General features: G+C 40.8%; 1 protein-coding gene across 3 annotated transcripts in view; it reads right to left on the bottom strand.

The window, feature by feature from the left end:
* LOC111871835 (neuroligin-4, X-linked) overlaps nucleotides 1–4,712 on the bottom strand; it is a 756,550-nt gene that overhangs the window by 25,709 nt on the left and 726,129 nt on the right. For all 3 annotated transcript variants that reach the window (XM_033754434.1, XM_023865206.2, XM_033754432.1), the window contains exon 9: nucleotides 4,217–4,335. In XM_033754434.1, the coding sequence (XP_033610325.1) occupies nucleotides 4,217–4,335 (119 nt within the window). The remainder of the gene's footprint in view (nucleotides 1–4,216; nucleotides 4,336–4,712) is intronic.

Genomic DNA, 4,712 nt, shown 5'->3' with positions numbered 1-4,712 from the left:
TCGGCTCGGCTCGGCACGGAATGGCACGGAGAAAACACCTCTTTCCTTATTGTTGCGTAATAGCCTGGTTAGAGATTTCTGTGGCTCAACGATTTCTGCGTGGCATAAATTCGCCACAGTATTTTAACAATTAAAAACTTTTAAACTTGTAACGGTAATCAGTTTTGTGGAACGTAGTGTTGCATGTAAGGCGACGAATGATCGACGCAAGTGAAGAATTCAACGGAATGCTAGAATACAATATTGTGACATGTTATTATCGTTGGAAGCTTCTCTCTTTCTCTGCACTAATATACAAGCAATTAATGAATACTGTTAAATATGCAAAGAAATTAATGTTAAAATCGTTGATTAATAAAAAAAAGTATTACCATATTTATAATATTTCTTATTTTAGATCAGAAATATATCTTGCCTCTCTTGAAATGTTGCAGCTTTGTCTTTTCGGAACTTTACCACTACATCGATGATATATGCACTGCTTTTCACGCAACCTAATCCTAGCCTTGAATGAAGCAATAGCATTTGTACAACAAGTGAGCACTTTTTTCCATTATTAGGTATGAATAAAATTTTTATAATTGAAATATAAAAGGACGACAGGCAACCTTATCAGAAGCAACAAGCTCGAAAATAGACCTTAAGAAACTATATGAAACAAAGTGGCCCTGAAAATATAATGCTGTAACAGCAACCAATTGCTTTTATATGAGGTTCAATAAAATGCCCTCTTTCACGAACTGAATTTCTGGATAATAAAAACGTTCAAGTGTGACAAGAAAAGACTCCGAGAAAATAAACTGGAACATTTTCAGTTTATACTTTCCTCGTCTTCATAAGACATTAATACCAGTCAACTCCGTCAGAAGAATATCAGTCACTGAAAATTTTTATTTCAGAAGTGAAACTTTTTAAAGAAGCACAACTTTGGATTACAGCAGAAATAGACGTGAGTATTTGCAGAGTGCTGTGGGTATTGTCAGAACCTGGGTGTTCCTCGGAACATTTAAAAAAAAGGGAAAATGGAAATAAGAAAAATGCATTATGAACTCTGTAAATAATAGACTAAATTTTACTTGAGAACAGAGATTCAGAGTAACTGTATTCTCTCCCATACCTTGCAGACAATAGCTGAAACAGCTTTCTGGAAGTCTTTATGGAATTGCGAATACATCTGAAACCATACGTTGCGACCCGCGACCCAGACTCGTAAGTGTATGGGACCCCCTAACCGCGTACCACACACCCGGTTTTTGTCATGAAGTAGGACTTGATGTGTTTNAAAAGCTCGTGGAAGACTTCAGTTTCCAAATCTTTTAAAATTTGTCAGGTGGAACGATATTACCAGAAGCTATGCTGGGAAAGATAAGGCATGAGTAGAAAAAAGTAAATTGGTGATTTATACAAAAATTTCAGAATAATTTTGAAACATCGAAATAGATCTACAATGGGTAAAGTTATTACTGTTGCTTTTTAAATACTGGGACAACAGCAGGTTGTTTGTACAAGGATGAAATCTCACATGTTACAATAACATTTATAACTTAAAGATGGAATAAAATTATGAGACCAATTCTTAATCATGATGATGGAAATCTATCAAATGTCAACACTCTTGGATGGCTTAAGGTGGCTTACACCTTCGCTAACATCAATATCAGACACACGAGTCGCAATTTTAAAATTTCTTAAATTCACATAGTTTTGGGTGGAGTCCATCTGGGTCCACTCGGCACGTCGGCCACTGATCGGCCTATTGCACCTGCCCCGGGTGATTATGATGAAGGAGAATTTTGTGGAATGAAGATTGACAGGGGAAACCGAAGTACTGCCCCACCACAAATCCAACTTGACCAGACCAGGGCTCGAACCCGGGCCTCCGAGTTGGGAAGCCAGCCACTAACCGCTTGAGCTATGGCGCGGCCATCACAGGAGCCGTAGATAAAATAATTAAGTAAGAAGGCATATAGTCGGAGTCGGTGAAGATGTGACAGGGTTTGATTTGATGTAATCAGGACAGATTAACTTCTTTAATATTAAAAATAATACATGAGAATAATCTCAGCAAATTGTCATGGAGATACTAGATCACCTGACAAGAACTGTGATGCATGAAGCTCAATCCTCCTCATGTCCGACGAATCAGGATCTAGGTATAAAACCAGAGAAAGAGGTGGAATACCAAGGACCTCAAATTCGATAACATTTGGATAATGAAACCACCAAACATACGTATTGGCAAAAGTGCCGATATTTTGTTATATAATCCATACAGATGTCACATGTTTTGACTATCGGTATAGGAATGTATCGCTGACAACAGTGGATGTATTTGTGGGGGGGGGGGGAGTGCTGAGAGCTCTGCATAAAGCCCTCCCCGCAGTCCTGTTATTTCTATTCTTCCGCTGTAGTCCTTTATCCTCGCCACATGAAACCGGTAGCCACGCAGTGATAATACTGCCACTGACGCCATGGCAACGAATTGATCGCCAGAGAGAAATGGTCACACCAATAAAATGTGGGCTGGTGCAGCACCTCCTTCCAACCACTACGGATAAGTTCACAATCAATCTAAAATGGGATGTGGGCGTGATTCTCGATATTCCTATACGCTTCCTACTTGAGAAGTAACTAGGAGTTGTGGGGATGCCTTACGTCACCTACTGACTTTCATGTGGTTACATGAGGGCTATTCGAAAAATAACCACGATTTATTTTAGAAAACCAATGTAGGAGCGAGAGAGAGTTCGCGCAAGCGTGGTAGCGTCACATGGCTCATTGCCTTGTAAATCATCACATAACTGATCACCTAGTGTTTGTTCTTGTCTTTACAGAGTCAGTTATGATGTGACCTGCGACTGATAATCCCGATAGCTGCGTTATTCGCTAACTTCACAATAAAAGTAGGGTGCTGAGGGAATCCATCATGAATTATGCGCGTTTAGGGCCAAAATATAATGCGTGAAGGAACTATAAGACAGAGGTGTAGAATATTGAAAGATGGGCAAAATACATCCACGATGAATAACGAAAATTTTAAACAAAAATCTGCCAGAAACTCATGAAAACTGTTTTTTAGGACAGGAAAAGTGTGTTAATGGTGGAATTCATGCAACAAGGGGCAACAATAACGTTAGAATTGTATTGCTAATCACTAAAAAACTGCGTAGGTTCATGGGAATGCTGACATACGGTGTAGTGCTCCTCCATGACGATGCGCGTTCACATACGATTACAGATGCTCGCACTCGAGCATTGCTGGAGCATTTTAACTTGTAGTCTTTTGACAATTTCCCTTACAGCCTTCATCTGGCTCCGAGCTGCCAGCACCTCTTTATCTACCTGAAGAACTACTTGGAATCACAACCCTTCAGTGATATTGAGGAGCTGATGGAAGATGTCAAAATGTGGCTGAGCTCACAAGCGGCAGACTTCATCGACAAAGGAATACAAAAAGCTTTTCCCCGTTACGACAAATGCCTCGATTCCGGTATTGACTACGTTGAGAAGCAGCTCAGGCATATACACATCTTTTATGTATAATAATCTTTTTCCCCCATTGATTGTTTTTTTAATAGCTAAGCAGAAGTTGCTTTCCGAATAGCCCTCGATGTATATAGTGAGGCTAGCAAGAATCTTGTATTGATTTAAAAACTTATTGAAATATTACTATGCATAATTTCCACTATTTCATTTGAAAATGTGGAGTTAATCGATAAGCCAATTTTTCTTTTTCCTTGGCACTACAGCCCCAGTGGGCCTAGGCCTACCTCCATGAACTTCTCCGTTCACTTCGGTTTTTCTAGATCTTAGACATACGGTAGGACTCCTTGGGCGGGTGATCAGCTCGTCGCAAGGCCTCTACCTGTACACAAACACAGAAAAACACACACAAACATCCATGCCCTGAGTGGGATTCGAACCTACGATCCGGCTTCCGAGCGAGCGAAGACAGTTCATGCCTTAGACCGCTCGGCTACCGTGACCGGCCGATAAGCCTATAGGCTCAAATTTTCTAATTAAATGGCATACTTTTAAGAGCCCTAAGAGAAACTTACCGATATTGAAGGTACAAAAGACTGCCGGTCTCGTAAGTCTCCAAGTCGGACTCATGCTCAGTAACAAGGACTTGCCATTTATGAGGGTCCACCTGACTGCCTGTCCAGTAAGTCTCGCAATTGGGTTCATGGTCACATACGCAGTAACAAGAACTTACCAATGCTGAGATAGAGCTGACTGCCAGTTTCGTAAGTCTCCCAGCTGAGTCCTCTGTACCTTGTCTTCTCCTTCACTGTCCCGTAGTCAGTCTTCTGCACCCTCGGCTCATTTGGGTCCCTGTAGAAAAAATGACAGATTTCTGATACGCTAATTAGGCAATATTCGATACGTAAGAAGAACAAGGTAGTGAACGAATGATAATTTCTGCCAATTAAGAGTTTCTGGTATTTCGTATCAGAATAACTTAAGTGACAGGTAACGTACAGCAATAAAAAGTGACCATTACGCGGAGTAACTAAAGTTGGTGAGATACGCAGACTGAATATCCGCGGATTAAGCAGAGTAATATTGCCAGGTCATACAGACTGACCTTGCCGGTCATGGTAGCCGCGCGGTCTAAGGCATGTACTGTCTTCGCTCGCTCGGAAGCCGGGACCGTGGGTTCGGATCTGTTTCCTGTGAGGTACGGACTGAATTCTTATATATTATTCTTA

Source organism: Cryptotermes secundus, unplaced genomic scaffold (assembly GCF_002891405.2).
Source record: "Cryptotermes secundus unplaced genomic scaffold, Csec_1.0 scaffold428, whole genome shotgun sequence".
Lineage (NCBI taxonomy): Eukaryota > Metazoa > Arthropoda > Insecta > Blattodea > Kalotermitidae > Cryptotermes > Cryptotermes secundus.
The sequence above is the reverse complement of the archived record's forward strand: the minus strand, read 5'-3'. Positions and strand labels throughout refer to the sequence as shown.